This window comes from Bufo gargarizans, chromosome 3 (genome assembly GCF_014858855.1).
Source record: "Bufo gargarizans isolate SCDJY-AF-19 chromosome 3, ASM1485885v1, whole genome shotgun sequence".
Classification (NCBI taxonomy): Eukaryota; Metazoa; Chordata; class Amphibia; order Anura; family Bufonidae; genus Bufo; species Bufo gargarizans.
In genome coordinates this window covers 370775703-370801661 of record NC_058082.1, presented here as the reverse complement: position 1 = coordinate 370801661, position 25959 = coordinate 370775703, and the positions used below count along the sequence as shown (strand labels likewise).

General features: G+C 43.1%; 1 protein-coding gene across 3 annotated transcripts; it reads left to right on the top strand.

Moving 5' to 3' along the window:
- Positions 1-1363: 1363 nt before the first annotated feature.
- LOC122933235 (mucin-22-like) lies at positions 1364-13399 on the top strand. 3 transcript variants are annotated; one of them, XM_044288097.1, is made up of 10 exons: positions 1364-1510; positions 2715-2819; positions 2903-2962; positions 4535-4687; positions 6837-7005; positions 7320-7883; positions 8526-8653; positions 11238-11314; positions 11410-11449; positions 12167-13399. In XM_044288097.1, the coding sequence occupies exons 1-9, from the start codon at positions 1505-1507 to the stop codon at positions 11444-11446; spliced, it is 1299 nt and encodes a 432-aa protein (XP_044144032.1). In that variant the 5' UTR covers positions 1364-1504; the 3' UTR covers positions 11447-11449; positions 12167-13399. The 3 variants fall into 3 exon arrangements, with proteins under 3 accessions (XP_044144032.1, XP_044144030.1, XP_044144031.1); XM_044288095.1 differs by having other exon boundaries at positions 7320-8653; XM_044288096.1 differs by lacking the exons at positions 1364-1510; positions 2715-2819 and having other exon boundaries at positions 2902-2962; positions 4535-4625; positions 7320-8653.
- Positions 13400-25959: the final 12560 nt, after the last annotated feature.

The window sequence follows — 25959 nt, the reverse complement described above, 5'->3', positions numbered from 1 at the left end:
AGTTTCTGGCTGCACCTTGCCAGTTTCATAGGCACAAATCTGCCGACAGATGCCCTTTAAGGCCGTATTCACATGTCAGTGATTCACAGGCGTGTGCTCTCCCTCTTCTCCACATGTACCTATTCATTTTATTCACACATCCTTGTTTTAACATGGTCTGTGGTTTTAGCATGGAGGCATGCTCGATTTTGTCTGTCCAACATGGACCCAACACGAATGGCATCCGTGTTTTACAGACAATTTATAGGAGATGCGCTGAAAATGTTCATCTGTGCAGTGCCAATGGAACTCAGAGAGCAAAAAACTGACACATGGACCAAATACAGATTCTTCACAGATGGTTCTCTGACTTTTGTCTACTTTCACACTCGCCTCAGGGACGGATCCGTTCAGATATACAACCGTCTGCATCCGTTCAGAACGGATCCGTTTGTATTATCTTTAACTTAGCCAAGACGGATCCGTCTTGAACACCATTGAAAGTCAATGGAGGACGGATCCATTTTCTATTGTGCCAGATTGTGTCATAGAGAACGGATCCGTCTTCATTGACTTACATTGTGTGCCAGAACGGATCAGTTTGAATTATCTTTAACTTAGCCAAGACGGATCCGTCTAGAACACCATTGAAAGTCAATGGAGGACGGATCCATTTTCTATTGTGCCAGACTGTGTCATAGAAAACGGATCCGTCCCCATTGACTTACATTGTGTGCCAGAACGGATCCGTTTGAATTATCTTTAACTTAGCCAAGACGGATCCGTCTTGAACACCATTGAAAGTCAATGGAGGACGGATCCATTTTCTATTGTGCCAGACTGTGTCATAGAAAACGGATCCGTCCCCATTGACTTACATTGTGTGCCAGAACGGATCCGTTTGGCTCAGTTTCATCAGATGGACACCAAAGCGCTGCAGGCATCGTTTTGGTGTCATCTCCAGAGCGGAATGGAGACTGAACGGAGGCAAACGGATGCTTTCTGAGCGATCCTTTTCCAGTCAGAATGCATTAGAGTGCAAACTGATCCGATTTGGACCGCTTGTGAGAGCCCTGGACGGATCTCACAAACGGAAAGCCAAAGCGCCAGTGTGACAGTAGCCTATGTGAATAAGGTCTAAGAGCCCTGGTTACTGTGACACACATATGCACATGTTCACGCCGGCCCTAGTCTTATTACTAGTCCGCACATGAGGCAGAGCACACTGGGGTAATTCTGCCGCCTCAGAAAGGGACGTTGCATCACAAGTGAGCGAGTCTTGTATCTCCCTCCTCAGAGCGCCTGGCTGCCGTCCAGGGTGCTTTCCCAGAAAGCACATGCTTTGTTTCAGAGGTGGGAGAGGCTGCTCCTCTTTATAAAGCCGCAAGCGGCGCCTTGAGTTCACTTCCAGCTGAACCGAGGACGCGGCTGTGCTCCTGACACCCGGGCGGCACAAGTCTCCATCGGCCCCCCGCCTACCAGCCGGATTATTACTGGGCGACCCCCGACTTCAGCAGCGAGAACCATGCTGGTGAGTCTGCTAAAGTTCCCAGCGTCTGGCGCTGGCACACCTGGCACTGCCTGCTGGCTGGCATATAAAGCAAGTTGTCTCCAGTCACGGTCTTATAAACAAGGCTGGAGTATAGTTCATGTACAGCCAGGAAAGCCCCAGCAGAAGTGGCATGCCCACCTATGGGTGTCCATGCCATTAAGTGGACAATTCTTCTCATCTGCTACCAGGCAATTACCATTATCTCTGTACTTGGTGCTTGCAGATATATCCCTGTTGTACGCAGAACAATCGCATGGCGGGTTTTACTCCACTCATAAAATCAGGTGTGTTTTACCATGGCGTGTTTCCTGCTACCAGGGACTGCTGTACCTGGACTCATAATGTTTATAGCATACACGTGCGATATGGGTTCATAAAATGAGCTTAAACATTTGGTGCCACCACCTACCCGCCTTGATGAGATCGCTATTTAGTGCCTGGAAACGGATCTGCTCATACTGTCGGAGCAAATATGGAAAGATGAGGAGAGGGCAATGGACCTTGGACCCTCTTATGTGGGGCTGGTGGAGTGTGTTGGCAGGGGCCCCCATGATGATCTATGCTTTGAACTGGCTTTGTATGACATATGAAAACCTGACTTTCTTAGCCCATAATTATTGTGATTGTACCCACTGAGGTCAGTAGGAATTACCACCCATGATCTGAAAAAATTGCAAAACCACCATTTGTGAATGGGAATTAGAAATTGTCCTGTGCGGTCTTTCCATGGCCTTGGGTTGACTTGTTTACTGGACTGCCTCCATGTCTCATAGAGCTAGCCGATTTCTTGAATTCTCCTAAATCTGTGCCCCATTAGTCCTGTTAGTGGCATGAACTGCTAACCTACATAGCTAAGGCTACGTTCTCATCTGCTGTGTAAATTTTTTGACAGAATCTGCAACGGAGGCTCCTGTTGGAACCTTCTAGAAAGATGTGAACGTAGCCTAATTAATGATTTTTACCCAATGTGACAATGTGTGTGTTGAGAACTCTTCCTGATCCTTCTGTGTTCTGAAGCTGTGGTCCTGCGACCTGTGGACACATTAGCATCTTTATACAGGTGATGGAACTTTCATAGTAGGCTTGAGATTGTCTTTAATGAGGGTCCGAACTGCAGCATTGGCCAGTTTTATTAATATCTTTGTAAAACGTGTAAAATTTCATAAAAATATATTCTTTCTAGGCCACAAGTTTTGGGATTTTATTTCTGATCTCCATGACTCTATGTGTCTTTGCTGAGGATTGTTTGGTGAAAATTTCAGGAGAACACCAGATATTAAAGAACATGGTAAGAACTGATTACAAGGAAGGTCACACGGAATACTCATTTTATACAGTTTTCCTTACACTTAGCTGTTTTATCCCTTACAGATTAGTACCCAAGGATATTTTTGTTCCATCTATGTAAGAATCCTGAAAAAAGAACAGGTGGTGAGTATTCCTGTGTGTAGACAGGTGAAGTGACGTTTAAGCATAGTTGATGAACAGCTCTCTTGAGTCACCTCTCAGTTCAAAGGGTTTTCTGCCTGAAGAAATAAATTTAAAGATGAAATAAGCAGTTCTCACCATTCCCCGCTGCCTTTATACTGATGCTGCCCAGTCCGCCAATGCTTTCTGCTTCCTGGTCCAGCAGTGATTTTCTGACACAGGTCCATGGTACTGCTGGTGAGGGTCGGCAGCGGTCACGGCTCTTACCCAGTGACTTCATCTCTGACCATGAACCAGAGAAGAGCGGGTTAAACATCTCTTACTGCCATGTTTGTCAGTACTAGTAATTGCAAAACTTAGTCTAATGCCAGTGTATAGTACATTCTCATTATTACTAAATATTACAGTACAGGCTACTTAAAAAGGGGTTCTCTGGGAATTAAGAAAATAAAATTACTGAGAATACTTAACTATTACTTTATTATAAGTGTATTTCCAAATACCTTTATTTAGCTATAACAGCTTGTTTTGTCTAGGGAGCAACCATCAGTGGAAATAAAATGTCTGACGTGCTATTAGTACACACAAAACCTGTCCAAATCACACAGCAGGACAAGTTATTTCAGAACACTGAGATAAAGAGCTGCCTCATCTTCTTCTCTGCTCTGCTTGTCAGGTATTATGATCCTGAATGGAGCTGCATCTCTGTAGGAATGAGCTCATGAGGAGACATGAAGTAAGGAGAGGAGGGGGTGTGGATAATGAGCAGCAGCACTTGTATACAGTCTCCATTTCCACAGCCCCACATTACCACAGTCTGTCTTGCCCATCCTCTTTATACGTCATGTCTCCTCGTGATCGTTATTCCCACAGAGATTCAGCTGAAGATCTTATCTTCTGTGTTCAGGATCACAATAACTGACAAGCAGATCAGAGAGGAGGATGAGGCAGCTCTTTAGCTCAGTGTTGTGATGTAACTTGTCCTCCTGTGTGATTAGGACAGGTTTTGTGTGTATTAATAGGACAGCTGCCATTTTATTTCTCCTAATGATTGATCTGTAGAGAAAACGAGCCATTATAACTAATGAAAGATATTTGGGAATATATTTATAATAATATTATATATATATATATATATATATATATATTTTATTTTATTTTTATTTTTTTTTTAAATATATTTTATATATATATATATATATATATATATATATATATAATTTAGAAATATTTAAGTATTTTCGTTTTCTTAATTACCAGAGAACCCCTTTAAAGAAAGACTCCAAATAAACAAACTGTTCATGCTTTGTACATTCTAAGGGTCAAGCAAATATATTTGGGCTGTTTGGCTGTAGATAGCATGCAAGCTCAGTGCTTCTCAGGTGTACAACGCTCTACAGATGTACTGATGATCTGCCAGCAGGACATTTGGCACTTGTATTTCTTAATGAAAGACCGTTGTGCATTGCCAGGGTTTTATAACATGATCTTTCTGTTGAATATCATACTAGGATATTTGCCCTGTGAAGGCCACTGTCACCGCTCATAATGACCATGATTTATTCTCTATTTTAGAGCGATTATTGCGACCTGTTGGCACTGGCGTATGAAGTAGATGGTCTCCTGGAAACACTAAAATTCATCGATGGTACAGATAATTATAAAAGTAAGAACTCTCTGCTAAGAACTGTCTCACCCTGCATAGAAGGATTAGACTATACCACACAGGTATGTTCTGCATAATAAGCTAAGCAATGTCAGGAAAGCATCATGGGGGTATCATCAGACAATATGACATACTATGACAGCCTTGGACTTAAAGGGAACCTATCAGGTCTTTTATGATGAAAAAATCCAATTAGTCTGCTGCTGGGATTTGAAGTCAGAGTCCAGTCCATTGGAAAACTGTGACACTTAAAGGGTTTCTGTCAGCTGAAAATTGGGTATCAAGCTGGGTGACATAAGCGATGTGCTAATGTCAGCTGAACAAAACTATATTAGTGCCATCTCACTGCCTAAAGCCTTTATTGAGAAAAAAAATAACTTTTATAATATGCTTATTAGCCTCTAGGAGTGGGGGGGGGGGGGGGGTTGCACCTGCTCCTATAGGCTCCGTTTGCCCACCTCTTTTCATGCCCTTCTTCTCTTGATTGACAGTTACAGGCAGCGCTGCTCTCCTCCCGCGCGGCCGTGTCTGCAGTGTAAATATTGCGCCGTTCAGTCTTCGGCGCAGTAAGGATGCCAGCAGCTGTCGAGCATCCTACCCTCACTCCGCCTGAGCCGAATACTGAACGGCGCGAGATTTACACTGCAGACACGGCCGCACGGGAGGAGAGCAGCGCTGCCTGTAACTGTCAATCAAGAGAAGAAGGGCATGAAAAGAGGTGGGCAAACGGAGCCTCTAGGAGCAGGTGCAACCCCCCCCCCCCCCCACACTCCTAGAGGCTAATAAGCATATTATAAAAGTTATTTTTTCTCAATACAGGCTTTAGGCAGTGAGATGGCACTAATATAGTTTTGTTCAGCTGACATTAGCACATCGCTTATGTCAGCCAGCTTAATAATTTTTCAGGTGACAGAAACCCTTTAAGTGCCCCAAACTTGATAAGGCCTCATGCACACAACTGTATTTTGTATCCATGTGCTATCCGCATTTTTTGTGGATTGCACACAGACCCATTCATTTCTATGGGTCCACGAAAGATTGGACAGCAGAAAGATGTCCGTTCCACAAATTATAGAACATGCGGACGTGAACAGTAACTTCTAGTAATGAGAGTGAGAAAAATGCGGATTGATTGAGATGGCTGCTGTTATATTGACAAGATTAGGCCTATGGCTGCCCTTTCTTGGGACAGCATAAAGCAGTGACTGACACTCTGAGAACTTACATGGAAGGAGTCCAATGATATGCGGGTTCCCCTGCCCATCAAACCATTGGTTGACAGGCTTCTCCCTACTGCTGTGCATAAGGAGAAACCTGTCAGTCATAGACTGGAGGCATATCTTTGGCCTCCATGTGTAATGCAAAGATTAACATGTCAGTTCTCGACAACGGATGCACATTAACACATAAATGACATGACGCTGAAATCCCTGTCTGTCACTACTTTAGGCTTCCCTCAGAGAGTGCAGCATAAAGCATCTGACATGTTCCCTCTAAGGCAGGTTCTCACTTTGTGTGACATCTTTTAGGTGTTATTGCCTATTTTTATGTACCCAAAGAATAAACCCACATGGAAATGAGATGAGGGCCAACATGCATCATGTCCTTCTCACCGCAACAGGGTCCCCCTCTCCTCGATGTACACTCTAGATTTTCTTACAATTTTTACAATTCCAGGATTCTGGCACATGTTACAATTTGTGGCACACTGTATTGTTTAACATTCTGTTCAATTTTAATATATATTTGTACTTTAGTCGTTTTTCACTTTGAATTGATTGATGCAGTTTTTGCATGTAATATTTGTTTGGCCATAGCAAAGTCTTTGTTCTGGCTGGGAAAAGTGCAAAACCTATGGTATCGTATGGGGTCATTGACTGTAGGTGGTGCATTTTTATTTACTCTTCAATATATTTTCTAAAAGTTCACTAAGTAAATATTTCCACTGTAAAGTCTTTGTCACAATCAGAGCTGATCTGTGTCCAGTAAAGATGTTTTTTTTACTATGATTCGTGGGATTGTTTTGTCATTTTTAGCTGATTTTCTTTATCATTTTTTTATCAATTGTCAAATGCTTGGAAATGTGGCAGTGCCATATGCCTGCATCGTTTATAACCTAAATAGTTCTATATGATTAGTTTTCAACCTCCATTCTGCTTTAATGTTTATATTGTAATCTAAATCACTAATTATTCACTCATTATTTACCAGAACGCAGTGAACGGTTACCTACAAGCCGAAAATATGAATCCTATTGAAATCTTGCAGCGAGTTAATAACTCATTGCATAAACTAGATGGGTTCCAGGCCGACTATGAGTCTTCTTCGAAATGTGAATCCTATTATAAAGAACAACAACCGAGTAATAATGGCACTAAAGGTAAGACTGATATTATTTATGTGCACAAACCTCTTGGCTTACTGCTTAGTCACATATATCCTGTATGTCTTTTTTGTGTGCCTGCATTGCTTGGGTGTGCTTGCTTGGCCCTAAGGTAGAGTAAGTTAGGATACTCCGATGTATACTTTCCAGCATTTATATTGCTTGCCTGTATAACCTGTCCGATTTACTTAAACCTAAGTGTCCATTAAGCTTGTAGCACTAATCAGCCATATGTCACTTTGGGTGTATATTGTATCATGACAGATCATGGCTTCATCGAAGCCTCTTTCTGTCTTTTCTGATCCTTGCAGGTCCTCAGTGTGCATGCTCATGCTCTTCCCCAACAACACCTATTTCCTCCAGTGCAACGTCTCAGACAACTCTAAGTCACTCATCAAAACTAGCAAGCAGCACATATACAACAACTTATTCTGTTCATACCAGTCCCCTGGCAGAGGAAATGAGTGGCAGTTATCCCGAGAAGAACTCCCAGGGGTTAGACTTTTCACCATCTATCTTTAAAGATATGCCAAGTGATTTACATCCACTGACCACCACCGTGGATCATTTACATGCTGGTACCACAGTGCAACCTGGGGCTTTTACAGACTTTCCCCTCACTAATTCAGATTTTCCAGTGCATAGCACAGAGTTTGAAAAAGGCACCCACGACCCATCATATGTTAGCCTGAATCCATCTCAAACTATAACAGATCCTGAGAAAGTCAAAGATGTGTCAGATTCAGATACTGAGGGCATGTATAAGTCATTGGAGACTGCAACTATAGAAAATTCAAGTGTTACCACACACTCTCTCATAAATGGAGAATTATCTACTGTCGTGGAAGCAGATGGAACACAGGCAACTACTATAAGTGAGTTGGGTTCTCAAAGCTCTAAAGGGTCTGTGTTTAAGAACTCTCCTTCTGCTTCCAGCAAGGAACCTGTCATTGAAACCTCTTCTAATTCTGTAACCAAAATACGCCGATCTCTTGTAAATATGGATGAAATTCTCAGCCTATCCACTAGTGCCAATGAACCAAACCTCCCCAGTCTAACTTCTGTTGGTGCAAACATCCCATCAACATTGGACGCTTTTTCCAGGGCAACTGTGATGACAAAGGCTGTCTCTAGCCATTCGCCAAGTGACAATGACCCTAACCTCCCCTCTGTAAATTCTGTTCATACAAATATCCCCACTAGTGGAATGGGTTTGTCTAACACTGAATCCCCTGAACCTGTGTCACAAAGGAAAGTCATAGGGAATGGAGACCTTGGCTGGGCTTCCTCATACCTTTCCTCTCCTATGCTAACTACTAAAGCAGAACTATCCGTTTCTTCTCCTGCAACTGGAGACCAGCTGCTTCTGTCAGACGTCACTCATAATCAATTGTTAAATGCTCAGAAGTCATACAATATTCCACCTCATGAAGATAGAGGCATAGCTATTGATGACTGGAAAAACACTGTATCAGGTCCAAACCATGGCTCTAACCTGCTCCCATTCATTGCAACAGAACGTTCTGAAGATGAAGGAAAAAAAGAACCCAGACAGAGCAACCAACAACTAATCACCAATGTCGTCCTTGTGGTGTTAGTGTTACTGTTTCTATCCGGATTTCTCTATTACATGCATCTATATCGGGTGAGCCATCTCATTTTATGTGAGCAGTTTCTTGTGTTAAATTATATTTTATTGTGGTCATATAAACCTAGTTCTAGTATGTAAAATCTATTTGGTGATGTATCTTTCTGATTCTGTGATTTTATGTATAACAAAGTCTGAATAATAAGCATTTCTTAGCAAGGCATGGCTCGCCAACATAACTCAACAGTGATAAACTCTGCTAGAAATATAGTAGTTTAATCTTATGCTAGCATGTCACCAACTGGGGCTGTGGAGTCGATAAGTCAAAGCTCTGACTCCAACTCTTGACTCCTTCATAAATGGCCAATAATTTAGCAATACTGTAGTAAAATGGTAACATCTGGCTTTTTCTTACTGTCATGTAAGTAATCAGGCTACTTAGATGGAACTGAAAGCATATTTATTGGAATACAATTTCTGAAATTCCTGACATTTTCGAAATTCCTGTAATGCACTGTGCATTTCATAACTATCTAATATCCCCCTAATAATTGTAAGAAATCGTTGAATTTGTTATAAAAAAAAGTTAGAAAAGCTACATATGTATATCCTGGAAACGCAGAGAAACATTTGTTAAGTGTAGCTGCTGTATTTAGTGCTTGCCATGAAAGAGTTGTCTGGGAATAAATAACCTTTCCCAGGTGCCTGCAGCCGGCCTCTGCTGTGCTTTCCTGCTATCCGCAGCTGCCGTCCTGCACTGGCTCCCATGTGTTTTTCCTCCAGTCCACAGCTTGTTTACCTCCTCTCCAGTATGTGAATGATCATCTGCTCTGGGCAGCCAATTGTCCACAAGAGACAAATCACTGCTGAAGTCAGTTATTGGTTGCAGCAGCGCAGATGACCATGCCCGTACAGGGGATACATTTTATAAGTAATGGACCAGAAGATGGACACATGGGAGCCGGCACGCAGGACCAGAGCAGAGAAAGGTTGCGGGCAACGTATAATGTTGTCTTCCTGTTAGGTCTAGCAGTTCTAACTTGACTGCAGGGATGCCCAGTAGTAAACTATCTCCTCTGGTCTTCACTACTGAGCATGTGCAGCACAGCTTCTGGAGAAGCATGAAGATACCTAGTATAAGGGACAGGAGAGAGCACGAGAGGGGAGAACTGATTTTCTGTAACCACTGGAATGCCCTGCTTGTCACGAGAACTAAGGGCCCTTAGGTTGATAGAACAAAAAATATATGATTAACATTTATAAGCTTTTCTAAGTTTATATGAAAGCTAATAAATGAAAGGGTTTCTCCACAGAATAGGTCATCAATATCAGATTAGCTGTGTAAAGAGCACTGCCTTCTCTGCTCTGTTTACCTGCAGCAGTTGTAGCTGGCATCCCCATTCACTTCTATGGGATGGCTCATTAGTATTCACTTGAACAGACGGAGCCATCCCATAGAAGTTAATGGGGACACCATACTTGTAATTACACTGCTTACCGCTCCAACTGCTGCCGTGAGCAGGTAAACAGAGCAGAGAAGGCAGCACTAGTACAAGCACTGCCTTCTCTTCAAACAGCTGATCTGCGGGGGTGCCATTTGTCTTCCACCAGCCGATCAGATATTGCTGACCTATCCTGAGAACCCCTTTAATTACACAATATTAATAACAGATAATATTTTTATAAGCTGGAGTCTGTACATTTGTACTGACTCCAACTCAAAACTAGCTTCAACTCCATAGCCCTCTCACCAACATATGGGTTAAAGAATCACAAAACTAAATATGCACTGTGCACATAGCAATAGATGTATACAGAACATTCTGTGTTCACTGGATGGAAAGATTAAAACCTAATGTTAATACAATTTCAATCAAAAAGCAAACTCTTAAATATATGATTATTTCCTAAACAACCTAGTGCAAATACCCAGGACAGTCTAGGATATGTAGGTTTTACAGATAGCTGTTCTGTATTTCCTGCACTCTCTCTCTAGAACTGCCTTCCAAGGTGTCCTTAAATATGCTGTGCACTCCAAACACGGCAGTCCTATCAGGAACTGGTCCCTCGGTGTCCCTGTAAAGCCACATCCGGTCGACATGTTTCCTCCTGAAATGGTGTAGGATTCATCAGTCTGGATATGGATTTGACCCTATTTTGCTCAGCATTTTTAAGGATATCTTTAGAAGAGACTTCTAGAGAGAGGACACAGCCCATACATAACAGAGGTCTGAACCACTAAATATCCCTGTATTGTTCAGGACATTTGGAACTGCTTGTTCGTGGGATCTCTGGTATGAGTTTATTAATAATGTATTTAAAGGGGTTCTCCATTGTCTAAACTCCACCAACCGGAATGAACCTGTGGAAGGAAGCATACTAGGCTACTCCCCATCTGCTCTTCCCACTCCTCTGGCCCAGTGCTGTGTTCTTTTCCCACTTGTACACTTCCAGCACAGACAGGAGTCTCATGTGCTGCTGCAGCCAATGACTGGTCTCAGTGGTGATGTGTGCCCGAAATTACACATGACCTAGTGATGTGATAAGCTTTGCCATATCTGCTAACCCCCAACTGTTACTGCCACCACTCTTGCTATTGCCTCCAAATGATGCTAAAGATATGTCTATTTCTGATTTATAGGTATTAAAAAGAAGATTAGCTGTAAGTCATGACCTACATCTTACCAGAAACCTTGGTACAGTGTCATCTGAAGAAATGTGAGTTTGTCGCTCTGTTTTTCGCATTATTTGTGCTGTCTGATCCCATGTACCTGTATTTGAGTGTTTTCATCAATACTATTCCTTTTTTGCAGGATGCGCTTGTCAACAACTGAGTGTAGCAATGTGTAATTGGTAAGTATTTCACTATTTATTCATGACCAATTATTATTGCACTTTTATGCTACAGTACTGTTTTGTACCAAGCTTCCATCTTATTTCTGGTGGGTTTTCTTTATTTATATACGTTGCTGCTTTTAATGTGGTTTACATGAGCCTTGCAGTCAGATATGAGATCAAACTGGTTAGCTCCTAACGTTTGCCTCGAATGATATAGAAAAATGATTATTAATGATGCAAGAATATACATAGTAATCAGTTTGTGTATAGATTGCATAGTGGATTCTTGCTACTAAATAGCAACACAGACCAGCCAGCTCTGTCTGGTAGGTTCCCATGTTCAGTATCAATCACATTGGACCTCTATTCCGTATCAGTTCCTCTGTTTGTCTTTGTCAGAGGCCTGCGGGGGTAAAGGAGGACCGCATGGACTTCTGTGGGTGCCATATCATGAACTGTAAAGTGCATGCAGCCTTACAGTAGCATGTTGTGCACACAGACTGTTCCTGTGAGGTTGTGAAACTAGACATGCTGTAACTCTAAAGTACATACATAATATCTGGAGGATAAAATGTTACATAGTCACAGAGCGGCTAGAATCAACTGTCAATGATTGACTCAGACAGGTGTGTCGCAAGCATTGGGGAAAGTTATAGTCTAGCAGTAAACATAGTGCACCGTACTGATTTAACTCTTTGCCCTACATTACTACAGTAAATCCTTCTCTTGCAGATGGAATGGAAATGCTTGAAGAGGGCTGTCGTAGCTCACCTGTCTGAAATGCGCAGGAATTGTGAATTCCTACAGCTGTTTGGTGTCGTGCTTTCAGTGGGTTATTACACTGAGGTGTGTAAACCACATGAGAGTTGATTTGTGGACTTGTGGAGGATTGACCGTCCAGTGGACCTGCCTTTCCTTGTGAATACTGCCTGCTTTATGTAAGGACACTTTTAATTGGCAGTCGTCCCACTGAAATGTTTGTGGACAGTAAGCGCTTCCTAAGGGAATTGTCTGAAAGTCTCTTTGTACAAATATTTTCTGATGAATGTCATACCCGCAGCTAATGTATTGTGTAACTATGAAAAAGGCTGAGCCCCGGCCTTGCCGTTCTACAAAAACTATCTGTATATTGTGTGTGTTTTATCTCTCAAGCTGATTTTTGCACAGATAACTGAATTAGACGGGCTTCTGGTAGAGCCACTAACTTAGACTGACTTCACATTATGATGTTTGTCATGTACATTCAGAGTGTATGTTAGGAAAGCTCCCAAGTGACCTTTTGGCCTCCCTCTGGCCAGTATACGTCAGTATACCACATTTGGAATAGGATGGTAGATCGTGCTATTCCTACAACAGTGTCCATTAAAAAAAATACCTTAAATGGATATGATTTTTTTTTTTTACCATAGAACCCTGTGGGTTATGCATTCCACCATATGGGATCTGTCAGAAGTGTTTGTTTTACATATATGGCCCATTGTATACGTTTATTGGAGACCAGAAATGTGATGTGGAAGGGTTTGTCCAGGATTTAATTTTGATGGCCTGTGCTCAGGATCGGCCATCAATATCAGAATGGTGAGGGTCCGACACCCCCACCAGAACTGCACAGCACCATCCATTGTGTGGTGGACAGAGCTGGTAACTTCAGCACTGCTCCCACTGAGCAGCACTGCAGTGAGTTCTGGCTGCTGCACAATGGACGGTGCTGTGTAGTTATGTTCCAGGAAACAGCTGCTCGGCAGTGTGTCAGGCCCCTGCCGATCTGACAACGATAGCCTATCCTGAGGATAGGCCATCAATATCAAATTCTGGACAACTCCTTTAAGTTGTTCTGTTATAAGAATTTTAAGAAACCTTAAAGAGGACCTGTCACCGCTCCTGGCATATCTGTTTTTATAGCTTCATGCATTCCCCATGTAACAACAATTCTGGAACATCTATTGTTATCTCTGTATATTGTGCCATTCCTTTATTATTTCTACTAGAAGTTATGAATGAATTGCCATTAGCCTTCAGTAAGGGTACAGAGGGGTGGTAACTAGTTGGGGGGGGGGGGTACCTGCACAGTCTGACTCTATCCAATCAGTGCTGCCATTTTCAGACTGTGCAGGTACACCCCCAGCTGGTTACCACCCCTCTGTACCCTTACTGAAGGCTAATATCAATTCATTCATCACTTCTAGTGCAAATAATAAAGGAATGGCACATCATAGAGCCATAAGAATAGATGCTCCAGAATTGTTATTTGTAGCTATTAAAACAGGCATGTCAGGAGGAGTGGTGACAGGTCCTCTTTAACTATGAAACAGATTTGAACTGATATAAAATAGCTCTCTCTATTAACACTAGCATTCACAAATTGTCTTTATATCATAATATCCACTTACTTCAATAATGTTTTATTTATTGTTTTATATTTTCACATTTTTTTTCTTGTTGATGTAACCTTGTGACTGAATATTGTAAGGGCATGCACTCAAATTGGTGCATCTTTATGTGGCATCTATTGTTTTAGTAAGTATAGTCTTATGTCTCAGTTTAGAACTTCGTAGTTTTGGGGGATTATGAACTTACATGGGTGCCAGCATAAGGCCACTTTCAAATGGTCAGTATTTGTTTAGTATTTTGCATCAGCATTTATAAGCCAAATTCAAAAGCAAAACCCACAGAGAAAAATATCACGAAAACATATGTATCTCCGCCAGGTTTTGGAGCCACTGCTGGGTTTGGGTTTACTGATGCAAAGTAGTGGGCAAATACTGCCTATGTACAGTGGCCTTCAGAGTAAGCAAATAGAAATGGCATGGTAGAAGCTATATTTGATTTCCGTTTGACATAGGGAATGCTTATTTGCACTTATAAATAGGAATAATATTTTTTTTAATGTATTTTTCCTTGTAACAACTACATTTTATGTTGAGTGGCCTATGGCAACTTTAAAGCTGCATTCACACTAGCATACCAGTGGTTAGTCCTACTTTATCAAGACCAGGAATGTATTCCAGCACAGGCAAGAAGGTTTTGGGACACCTTTCCCTGGTAAATAATAGGCCAGAGTGGGACTCCTCGCTGCTGGTATGAATGCAGCCTTTCTATTGCTCTATATTTCAGTAAAAAAGATGCTTTTTATTAGCAAACATTTCCCATAATGATAGTATCATTTGCTCAGTAAGGTATTTCTAACATTGCAAGGTACGTTTTAGAAGGCTGTGGGATATGTTAGCCTTATAAAGAATTATGAAATATATAACTACCTTGCAGTTTACACCAACATAGGTATCACACTCCATCTGTGGGAATGTAACAGGACTGGCACTTTTCTAAAGGCTCTGACTTAAAGCAGAACTGCACTTCAGAAAGGTGGAGATGGCAGCTGTTTTATTGGAATCTGTGCCAAACAGTGACTTGCATTGTATTACTGGTGTATTCATAGGTGCAGTTTTTGTGGAATTTTTTGTTATCATTACAAAATTGTAGCAAAAAAACTGTATAAAACCTGCACTTATTAGTATGCACAAAAGCACATAGAACCACAACAATAAAGTGAAAACCACTTTACATAGCAATGCTTAATACTTGTTCTCATGAAATCTGACAAATCCAAATAAAATGTGCGCGCTGATGCTTCCAAAACAAGAAATGAGTGGAATTAAATAAGATGTAACTGGTTGATCATACAGCTCCTCAGGGCTGACATTGCAAAGGCACGGAGATGCTTGTGTAACTATTACGGTAATTGATTCAAGCTGGGATGTACGGGGGAAGGGGGGCTGCTTCTTATGCCACCACATTCCTTCTCCCTGGCAGCTAAGACATGCACTTTGCCCCGTCTTTCCGATCCCTTGTGGCAAACCTTGTCAGTATGATCTTCGATCCCCTGCTTGGTAACTTTGCTGTTTATAGAGAACTCTGTGCAGTTCATACCATCCATTTATAAGTCAATGAGACCAATGGGATCTGAAACATCCTTCTACATGAACCCCCTAACAACTTTATCATGCAAGCAGGCAGTGTTCAGAGAATGGCACACTGACCCTGACACTGCTTTTATTTTATCAATTGAAGTCTGAGTAAGTTTAAGACACTTGAAGTAGGCAATTGGCTACTTTAACAATAAACTCACTTGTGGTTTATTTCAATTCCACCTAAATGCTTGTTTTGGCAGAATTAGTCTTTAGGTTCAAGGCACTGGTGAAATATCAGAAAAATGGATATCTTGTCAGAAATTTAGGAAGGAAGCTTAACAATGTCTGATAAACTGTGCTTGTTTTTCTTTCCTTGGAATGTCTTGATATTAATGTGGGATTTCTAGTGGAGTAGAGTTGATCTCCTCTGGTAAGGTGTACATATCTCTGTGCTGGGCACAGATATTTGAGAGGTTTTTTTTATGTATTTTTATAGTTTAACATTATGATTGTGTTTTTAAGATGTTTATTTAATGGAGATGTATATTTAATAAATGTTTTAATATATGTTTGGTTGTGTTATGTTTTGAAACCAAAAATAATGTTGGGAGGGCTGCAACTGTTAGGGTCTATTCACACGACCGTATGTATGGGTCCGCATCCATTCCGCAATCTTGCGAAACGGGTGTAGACCCATTCATTTCAATGGGGCCGCAAAAGATGTGGACAGCACACCGCATGCATAGTTCTGTTCCACGTCCCTGCAAAACTATAGAGCATGTCCTATTCTTGTGCGCAATAGCGGACAAGAATAGGCATTTTCTATATAGCGCCAGCCATGTGCGCTCCGCAATTTGTGGACTGCAAAACACTTAGGGCTGTTTCACACGAGTGGATGCCGTGCGTGGCATCCGCTCCGTGAAAGAGTGCCAAGACCCGATGCAGACTGCAGAGGCACGGAGCATTATCAGTCATGTTAATGCTCCGTGCCTCTGCAGTCTGCATCGGGTCTTGGCACTCTTTCACGGAGCGGATGCCACGCACGGCATCCGCTCGTGTGAAACAGCCCTTACTCCTCTTTCACACGAGCGTGACGGATTAGGTCCGGATGCGTTCAGGGTGCATTCAGTGAAACTCAAACCATTTTGCAAGTAAGTTCAGTCAGTTTTGTCTGCAATTGCGTTCAGTTGTTCAGTTTTTTCTTCACAAGTGCAATGCGTTTTGATGCGTTTTTCACGCACGTGATAAAAAACGGAAGGTTTACAAACAACATCTCCTAGCAACCCAAAGTGAAAAACGCATTGCATCCGCACATTGCATTCACTTCTATGGGGCCAGGGATGCGCAAAGAAAAATGCAGAATATAGAACATGCTGCGTTTTTCACGCAACGCAGAACTGATGCTCATGTACACAGCCCCAATTGAAATAAATGGGTCAGGATTCAGTGCAGGTGCTCGTGTGAAAGGGACCTTACTGTCATCTGCATGTAGCCTTAGGCCCCTTTCACATGGGCGAGTTTTCCGCGTGGGTGCAATGCGTGAGGTGAACGCATTGCACCCGCACTGAATCCGGACCCATTCATTTCTATGGGGCTGTGCACATGAGCGGTCATTTTAACGCATCACTTGTGCATTGCATGAAAATCGCAGCAAGCTCTACTTTGTGCGTTTTTCACACAACGCAGACCCCATAGAAGTGAATGGGACTGCGTTAAAATTGCAAGCATCCACAAGCAAGTGCGGATGCAGTGCGATTTTCACGCACGGTTGCTAGGAGACGATCGGTGTGGAGACCCGATCATTATTATTTTCCCTTATAACATGGTTATAAGGGAAACTAATAGAATGTTTAATACAGAATGCATAGTACAATAGGGCTGGAGGGGTTAAATTTTTTTTTAAAATAATTTAGCTCCCCTTAATCCACCTGTGATGACGTCACTGCGCTCATCACATGGTCCGTCGCATGCTCCATCACCGTGGCAAAAGTTCATGTGATGGACCGTGTGATGAGCGCAGTGACGTCACCACAGGTCCTTTACCCAGGTCCTGAAGAAAGAAGACAAGAGAAGCCAGGCTTGTTATTTTTTAACCCCTCCAGCCCTATCTGTATTAACCACTTCAACCCCGCTAGCTGAAACCCCCTTCATGACCAGGCCACTTTTTACACTTCTGCACTACACTACTTTCACCGTTTATTGCTCGTTTATTGCTGGTGGTATTTTATTGCTGCTGATATTTTTACTTTTTTTGTTATTAATCAAAATGTAACGATTTTTTTGCAAAAAAATGACATTTTTCACTTTCAGCTGTAAAATTTTGCAAAAAAAACGACATCCTTATATAAATTTTTCGCCAAATTTATTGTTCTACATGTCTTTGATAAAAAAAAAAATGTTTGGGCAAAAAATAAAATGGTTCCGCTTTTTGAAACAGCTCTGACTTTCTGAGCACCTGTCATGATTCCTGAGGTTCTACAATGCCCAAACAGTAGAAAAACCCCACAAATGACCCCATTTCGGAAAGTAGACACCCTAAGGTATTCGCTGATGGGATAGAACTTTTTATTTTTTGTCACAAGTTAGCGGAAAATGATGATTTTATTATTTTTTTTTCCTTACAAAGTCTCATATTCCACTAACTTGCGACAAAAAATTAAAAATTCTAGGAACTCGCCATGCCCCTCACGGAATACCTTGGGGTGTCTTCTTTCCAAAATAGGGTCACTTGTGGCGTAGTTATACTGCCCTGGCAATTTAGGGGCCCATATGTGTGAGAAGTACTTTGCAATCAAAGTCTGTAAAAAATGACCGGTGAAATCCAAAAGGTGCACTTTGGAATGTGGGTCCCTTTGCCCACCTAGGCTGCAAAAAAGTGTCACACATCTGGTATCGCCGTACTCAGGAGAAGTTGGGGAATGTGTTTTGGGGTGTCATTTTACATATACCCATGCTGTGTGAGAAAAATATCTTGATCAAATGCCAACTTTGTATAAAAAAATGGGAAAAGTTGTCTTTTGCCAAGATATTTCTCTCACCCAGCATGGGTATATGTAAAATGACACCCCAAAACACATTCCCCAACTTCTCCTGAGTACAGCGATACCAGATGTGTGACACCTTTTTGCAGCCAAGGTGGGCAAAGGGGCACATATTCCAAAGTGCACCTTTCGGATTTCGCAGGCCATTTTTTACACATTTTGATTGCAAAGTACTTCTCACACATTTGGGCCCCTAAATTGCCAGGGCAGTATAACTACGCCACAAGTGACCCTATTTTGGAAAGAAGACACCCCAAGGTATTCCGTGAGGGGCATGGCGAGTTCCTAGAATTTTAAATTTTTTGTCACAAGTTAGCGGAAAATGATGATTTTTATTTTTTTCCTTACAAAGTCTCATATTCCACTAACTTGCGGCAAAAAATAAAAAATTCTAGGAACTCGCCATGCCCCTCACGGAATACCTTGGGGTGTCTTCTTTCCAAAATAGGGTCACTTGTGGCGTAGTTATACTGCCCTGGCAATTTAGGGGCCCATATGTGTGAGAAGTACTTTGCAATCAAAGTCTGTAAAAAATGACCGGTGAAATCCAAAAGGTGCACTTTGGAATGTGGGTCCCTTTGCCCACCTAGGCTGCAAAAAAGTGTCACACATCTGGTATCGCCGTACTCAGGAGAAGTTGGGGAATGTGTTTTGGGGTGTCATTTTACATATACCCATGCTGTGTGAGAAAAATATCTTGATCAAATGCCAACTTTGTATAAAAAAATGGGAAAAGTTGTCTTTTGCCAAGATATTTCTCTCACCCAGCATGGGTATATGTAAAATGACACCCCAAAACACATTCCCCAGCTTCTCCTGAGTACGGCGATACCAGATGTGTGACACTTTTGCGCATCTAGACTGCAAAAGTGCCCAAATTCCTTTTAGGAGGGCATTTTTAGACATTTGGATCCCAGACTTCTTCTCAAGCTTTAGGGCCCCTAAAAAGCCAGGGCAGTATAAATACCCCACATGTGACCCCACTTTGGAAAGAAGACACCCCAAGGTATTCAATGAGGGGCATGACGAGTTCATAGAAATGTATTTTTTTGGCATAAGTTAGCGGAAATTGATTTTTTTTTTTTTTTCTCACAAAGTCACTTTCTGCTAACTTAGGACAAAAATTTAATCTTTCATGGACTCAATATGCCCCTCAGCGAATACCTTGGGGTGTCTTCTTTCCAAAATGGGGTCAGTTGTGGGGTGTTTGTACTGCCCTGGCATTTGAGGGTCTCCGCAATCATTACATGTATGGCCAGCATTAGGAGTTTCTGCTATTCTCCTTATATTGAGCATACAGGTAATGAGATTTTATTTTTTTCCGTTCAGACTCTGGGCTGAAAGAAAAAAATGAACGGCACAGATTTCTTCATTCGCATCGATCAATGTGGATGAAAAAAATCTCTGCCAAAAAAAAGAGGGGAAAGGTGTCTGCCAGGACATAGGAGCTCCGCCCAACATCCATACCCACTTAGATCGTATGCCCTGGCAAACCAGATTTCTCCATTCACATCAATCGATGTGGATGAATAAATCATTGCCGAGATTTTATTTTATTTTTTTACATACAAAGTGTTTGCCAAAGCATAGGAACGCCGCCTCCTCCTCAGCTCGTATGCCTCGGCAAACGTATCTGTTACTGCAGAGTAGAAATCTTGTCTTGCAGCGCTGCATACACCGACTTGCGTGTAATCTGACAGCAGCGCAATGCTTCTTTCAGAATGCACATCAGTGCTGCAGCTAGTCGATCGGTTGGTCCACCTGGAATGTAAAAAAAACAAAACAAAAAAAAAGAAAAACCAGGCCGCAACGCAATAATTTTATTAACTTTGGAATAGAACATATAAACTTTAACTTTTTGAACTAAACATTAACCTTTTTGCTTACTGGTGTTTTTTTTTTTGTTTTTTTACCTTTATAGAACAAACCTCTCCTTCCCCATGGGTCAATGTGCAAAGCGCAAATCGCCCAAAGATGTGGCGAAGTGCGTTATGCACTTTGTCCCAGGTGAAAGGAGACGTTTGCAGCAGCTGTGTGAGTGAATGGGCCCTAATAGCCCTGTGTGCCTGTCCTGGTGAGATGATCCCTATGCTAGGTGTGCCTGTGTGTGGTACTTCCGGAAACACTCCCCTAAGCATAGGGCAGGGTGGTCAGGACAGTCAGGACAGAAATAGTCGGGTGTCACGCCTTATTCCACTCCTGCTACAGACACAACATTTTTTTCGGGGTGGCGGTTGGTTTGAGGTACCAGGAACGACACTGGGGAAATGTCGCTCGTGTAGATGGCTAACTACACTGGTGGATGGGGCCACGGAACCTCCTGGGTACAGGAGGTTCGCGATGATCTCTTCCTGAAATTTGAGGAAGGATCCAGTTCTCCCAGCCTTACTGTAGAGAACAAAACTATTATACAGAGCCAATTGAATTAAATATACAGACACCTTCTTATACCAGCGTCTGGTTCTGCGGGAAACTAAATACGGAGACAACATCTGGTCATTGAAGTCCACCCCTCCCATGTGAAGATTATAGTCGTGGACTGAGAGGGGCTTTTCAATGACACGGGTTGCTCGCTCAATTTGTATTGTCGTGTCTGCGTGAATGGAGGAGAGCATGTAAACGTCACGCTTGTCTCTCCATTTCACCGCGAGCAGTTCTTCGTTACACAGTGCGGCCCTCTGCCCCCTTGCAAGACGGGTGCTAACGAGCCGTTGGGGGAAGCCCGCACGACTAGTTCGCGCGGTACCACAGGCACCAATCCGTTCTAGAAACAAATGCCTAAAGAGGGCCACACTTGTGTAGAAATTGTCCACATAAAGATGGTACCCCTTGCCGAATAAGGGTGACACCAAGTCCCAGACTGTCTTCCCACTGCTCCCCAGGTAGTCAGGGCAACCGACCGGCTCCAGGGTCTGATCTTTTCCCTCATAGACACGAAATTTGTGGGTATAGCCTGTGGCCCTTTCACAGAGCTTATACAATTTGACCCCATACCGGGCGCGCTTGCTTGGGATGTATTGTTTGAAGCCAAGGCGCCCGGTAAAATGTATCAGGGACTCGTCTACGCAGATGTTTTGCTCTGGGGTATACAAATCTGCAAATTTCAGGTTGAAATGGTCTATGAGGGGTCGAATTTTGTGGAGCCGGTCAAAAACAGGGTGGCCTCTGGGACGGGAGGTGCTGTTATCACTAAAGTGCAGGAAACGCAGGATGGTCTCAAATCGTGTCCTGGACATAGCAGCAGAGAACATGGGCATGTGATGAATTGGGTTCGTGGACCAATATGACCGCAATTCATGCTTTTTAGTTAGACCCATGTTGAGGAGAAGGCCCCAAAAAAAATTAATTTCGGAAACTTGGACTGGTTTCCACCGGAAAGGCTGGGCATAAAAGCTTCCCGGGTTAGCGGTTATAAATTGTGTGGCATACCGGTTTGTCTCTGCCACAACTAAGTCTAAGAGCTCCGCAGTCAAGAACAGCTCAAAAAATCCCAGGGCCCAACCGATCTGAGCTGTCTCAACCCGAACTCCAGACTGGGCGGTGAAAGGGGGAACTACAGGTGCGGCTAAAGTTGGGGACTGCCAATCAGGGTTTGCCAGCACCTCAGGGATTCTAGGGGCTCTACGGGCACGTCTTTGTGGTAGCTGCGACTGGGTCACTACTGCACGTGCCACCGTACCAGCTTCAACTGCCCTTCTGGTGCTCGCTACTTCACCATGTTCTACGGCAGTGCTGGTACTAGGTCCAGGAAGGGCTGCGCTGCTGGTGTATGCCTCACCACGTAATCCGACAGCACCAGCCCCACTCTGCTGCTCTTGAAGCGGATCCTGCGCAACCTGCGGTCTAGCGACACGGGGCCGGGTACGCCTGGTGCTATCAGGGACCTCAGCCTCCTCGTTCGAACTTTGGGTCAGAGAGCCACTGCTTTCTACAGGTTCGTATTCTGACCCACTAGATTCATCAGATGAGGGTTCCCATTCCTCATCCGACTGGGTCAGAAGCCTGTAGGCCTCTTCAGAAGAATACCCCCTGTTTGACATGTGGGCAACTAAATTTAGGGGTATTCCCTGAGACTACCCAAGAAAAAAAAGCAAGCCTGTCTTACAAATGGGAGGCTAGCGAAGTACCGGAGGCCGCTGCGGTTGATAAAAAATATCAAAACTGATTTTTTTATCGCCGCAGCGCGAGTAAAGCGAATGTGCAGTGATCAAAAAAAAAAATTTTTGGTCACTGCAGTGGGGCGGGCGTGGGTGAACGCACGTGTGGGCGACCGATCAGGCCTGATCGGGCAAACACTGCGTTTTGGGTGGAGGGCGAACCTAAAGTGACAATAATACAATTATAGATCTGGCCGTGATGAGTTTTGATCACTTCCAGATACTATAAAAGTACAAATGCTGATTAGCGATACGCTAATCAGCGAATCAGTGACTGCGGTGCGGTGCGGTGGGCGCTAACTGATCCCTAAACTACCTAACCAAGGGGCCTAAACTATACCTAAAACCGGTCAATACCAGTTGGAAAAAAAAGTGACAGTTTGCACTGATCACTTTTTTCCTTTCACTAGTGATTGACAGGGGCGAACAAAGGGGTGATCAAAGGGTTAATTGGGGTTCAGGGGGGTGATCTGGGGCTAGTATGTGGTGTTGGTGTACTCACTGTGTAGCCTGCTCCTCTGCTGGATCCAACCGACGGAAAGGACCAGCAGAGGTGCAGGCCAGCCATATAACAGATCATATTTACAAATATGATCTGCTATCTGGCACTCTGATTGTTTTTTTTTTTTTTTAATCAGCAACCTGCCAGCCGCGATCATTGGCTGGCAGGTTGCTGACGAAATACTCCTGTGACCGATATCGGCTGTGACCGATATCTCGCGTCTTGCAAGATTACGCGCCGATGCGTCCAGGAGGAGTAAATCAACCACCTCCCGGACGCATCGGTGCGTACAGCGGTTGGGAGGTGGTTAAGAACGCTATTATTTTCCCTTATAACCATGTTATAAGGGAAAATAATACAATCTACAGAACACCTAACCCAAACCTGAACTTCTGTGAAGAAGTTCGGGTTTCGGTACCAAACATGCCTATTTTTCTCTCACGCATTACAATGCGGGCAATCCGGGCAATAAACATGACGCCCGTGTGAAAGAGGCCTTACTGTGTGTTGTGCCTTACATCTGCTATTAATAGTGTCATTATGAGAAGATAAGAAAATAACTGAGATGCTAACATTCGTGGGATTTCTACTGTAGAATTACCCTGAATGTATTTAGCAAAATGCAGACAATCTAGAATAAAGCTTTAAAAATTATTGATATTACAACATTGCAATTCCAGTACAAAGAAGAGCCTGCAGTCATTTAAAGGGTATGTTGATCTTGTTATGTTAGCTTTACTGCAAGATTTATGTATCTCTGGGTAAAGCTTAGGTACTCCACTTGAGATTAATGTAACAACTTAGAAACTTTCCTACAGAAATCTGCAAGTAAAGTCAACAAAAGCTGAACATTAAAGGGGTTCTGCAGTTTGTTTAAACTGATGATCTATCCTCTGGATAGATCATCAGCATCTGATTGGCAGGTGTCACGGCCTGGGCGGGGCTAAGCTCCATTCAAGTGAACAGAGCTTAGCCACGCCCAGGCCAGTTGATACTAGTCGTGACGTCACTGGGCCTGCGGTAAACAGCGAGAAGGCCGCGGCGCTACTGCCAGCGCCGATGCCTTCTCAAACAGCTGATTGGCGGGGGTCCTGGGTGTCAGACCCCGATGATTAGATGCTGATGATTTATCCAGATAATAGATCATCAGTTTAAACAAACTGCAGAACCCCTGTTTTTTGGGGTTTGGCTTTTTCACCTAGCATGCCAGAGTGGTCTGAATCCGGCCTAGCTGGATACTGACATTCACTGCTGGAGCCTGTTGACTATGATTGAAACCATCGGGAATCCGGCTGCTTCCTGGCATTTATGCCAGGATTTGACCAGCCAAAGACTGGTGCATGGAGCAATATTTATTTGGCCCAATCCTGGCATATATACGCCGGATTCCATTATAGTCTATGGGGTCCAGTGAAACCTCCAGCAGGCTGTTTTCTGCCGGAACAGCCTGCCAGATTGCTCTGCCACTGTTGTGAAAGAATCCTTAAAGATATTGATGACTTGTCATCCGTAAAAGATCAGTTGGGGTTAGACACCCACAAACTTCCCAGAGAACGGAGGAGAAGCAAACAGCTCAGTTCTCTATTGGCCTTGTTATGTTACTGCAGATCAGTTCATGTTGACTTGAATGTATCTAGCCCAGAAGAGCCCTTAAAATGTAGCAAGGTGTCAGGATTCCAAGTAAATTGACTGTGCCTAACCTCATGGCATCACTAGAAAAATATTTAAACCCAACACTGAATTTACCAGGTTCTATGAAAAAAAGCACATATGAAAAAAGCCCACATGGAATTTACGCGAAGTAAAAAAAATCCACTGTCATATGCACACAAGAAAAATGCCCACGTGGGAAAAATGCTCAACTACAGCTTGTAATTCAAAGGTTATTGCCATTTAGTGACGCTGGATCAGCAAGTAATCTGCAATGTGTGCAAATCTCTGTTACCTGCTAACTGAACAGATCTTACAGACAGACTTCTACAAAATCCGATAACACAGAGATTTGTACACTGAGTACTTAGTTCTTAGCTGCAAGGACCTTCTAGTCACACCCCTCCCTCATGAAAGGAGCTGAAACAAGAAGAGATGAGTTGAAGATACTTTTATTCAGACAATTCAAACTCATGCAGATATCCTTATTACTGTTCCTTCTTAATAAAGTTTGTTGATAGAAAACTGTTCATTTTTATTCCCTGTAGTTTTCCTTACAAACATTTACTGTACATCAGAGAATCACAGCCTGTGGGCCACATGGAGTCAATGCTGCTGCTAGTATCAGTGCCGACCTGCTGGAGAGGTTCTTATGTCTGGAGCTTCTGGCAGTGGAGAACAAATCACCTCTGCACCACTGCATGTAATCTGCAGTACATACCAACCAACCGCCTTGGATCTGGCGGGGTAATCCCAGATTTCGGCAGCGGTCCTGGGATGTTTGACATGTGTTATGATTTCAACTATATCTGCATCCTAAGAATGCAATAGTGAAGCAGCGAGTCGTCTGCTCCCTCTTCGCGATTCACTGGCCTGTGCTCTCCCAAGCAGCAGTGGCAATGCAGTGATATAATCGCGCCAGCAGAGCTTAGCTGGAGAGCACACAAGCTGGGGATCATTCTCCAGCCAGGGAATCAGCCTGTGCTTTATCCTGCTCAGCTCAGCAGGTGCAATTATGTCACCGCATTGCACCTTCTGCTGGGAAGAGCATGCTGTGCTCCATTCATCTGGGAACGGGGCTAGGCATGTATTAGATTTTTAAATTTATTAAAAATTAGCTTTATTCCTGTAAGGGTGGCACTAAGAGGCAACATTATCCTATCCTCTGGACAGGTCATCAGTATCTGGACCCCTGCTGATCAGGTGTTTGAGGAGGCATCGGCACTCCTTGTGAGTGCCGTGGCCTTCTTGCAGTTTACCAAGCACA

Excerpts from the sequence above, each read along its gene's own strand:
- LOC122933235 (XM_044288095.1), top strand. Across the intron at positions 2,963-4,534 it reads TCCTGAAAAAAGAACAGGTG|AGCGATTATTGCGACCTGTT; the intron begins GTGAGTATTCCT and ends TCTCTATTTTAG. Across the intron at positions 4,688-6,836 it reads GATTAGACTATACCACACAG|AACGCAGTGAACGGTTACCT; the intron begins GTATGTTCTGCA and ends ATTATTTACCAG.